At 60.8% G+C, this 965-nt stretch overlaps 1 protein-coding gene across 1 annotated transcript; it reads left to right on the plus strand.

Annotated features, from left to right (window-relative positions):
- Positions 1-70: 70 nt before the first annotated feature.
- Positions 71-802, plus strand: LOC119582264 (serine/threonine-protein kinase nekl-2-like). Its single transcript, XM_037930484.1, has 2 exons — positions 71-267; positions 310-802. Exons 1-2 carry the CDS (start codon positions 71-73, stop codon positions 800-802), a joined length of 690 nt encoding a protein of 229 aa, XP_037786412.1.
- Positions 803-965: the final 163 nt, after the last annotated feature.

The raw sequence follows: 965 nt of genomic DNA on the forward strand, positions 1-965 counted from the left end.
CTCTTTACGCGCGCCAATACCCCCCCTCCCGCCTTCCCCCGAATTTCGGCAGTTAATTCGCAGGCGCGCGATGGCTCCCAGGCTCCCAACAATCACTGCTGGTGAGGTTAAGCGCCTTCGGAGTGCCGGGAAGCTCGTCGGCGAAGGACTGACCGCGAAGGCCTATTTAGTCCAGCCGAAGAATGGGAAGGAAGCCATTCTGAAGGTGTGCAAGAAGAGGGAGTTCCAACACATTGTAAAACAGGAGATCAGCGTCCTTCAGAGGCTGTAGGGCACTGGAGGAGCCCCGCAGTTGCTCCGCGTGTGCAGGAAGCCCGTAGCTCTCCTGATGGAGTACTGCCAAGGGAGGACGCTCGAGGACCTTCGCTGGGACCCTGAGGTCAGCAACAAGACTATGATGGAGGTGGCGCTGCAGGCGACGCACCAGGTCTCAGAGCTCCACAAGAGGGGCTTCGCTCACAACGACATCAAGACGGACAACTGCATCGCGAACATCAGCCACACGCCCTTCAGCGTTCGCCTGATTGACTTCGGCAACAGCACACACCTCGGGGAGAGCCCCAGGTACGAGCTCGTCCCCGAGGGCAGTCACATCGCGCCTGAGCTGTGTCGCCTCGGCAACGCGAGCACGGCCACCGACGCGTTCTCGCTGGGCTGCCTGCTGGTCGACCTGATGGAGGCGAGGGCCAAGGGCTTCCCGAAGATGGTATCGCGCCTCTCCCAGTGCGCCGGGAGGGAGGATCCCAAGTGGCGCCCCTCGCTGGAGCTGTTCGCGGAGGCGCTGCAGGCCGCCGTGTCCTAGATGGCAGGATCCGCCAGGTAGTGAGGGAAGGCTTCACTCGCCGCCATCCTGTCTCTGAAGTTTTCGCTTCCGTGGGAATGGAAGCAGCAATGTCGAAAGGGCGCTCGGGCCTCAGCCTGTTTTTTCTTCTTTTAAGTGTCGATGAAGGATTCTGTGTATAGGT

The sequence above is a fragment of the Penaeus monodon genome, chromosome 15 (assembly GCF_015228065.2).
Source record: "Penaeus monodon isolate SGIC_2016 chromosome 15, NSTDA_Pmon_1, whole genome shotgun sequence".
NCBI lineage: Eukaryota > Metazoa > Arthropoda > Malacostraca > Decapoda > Penaeidae > Penaeus > Penaeus monodon.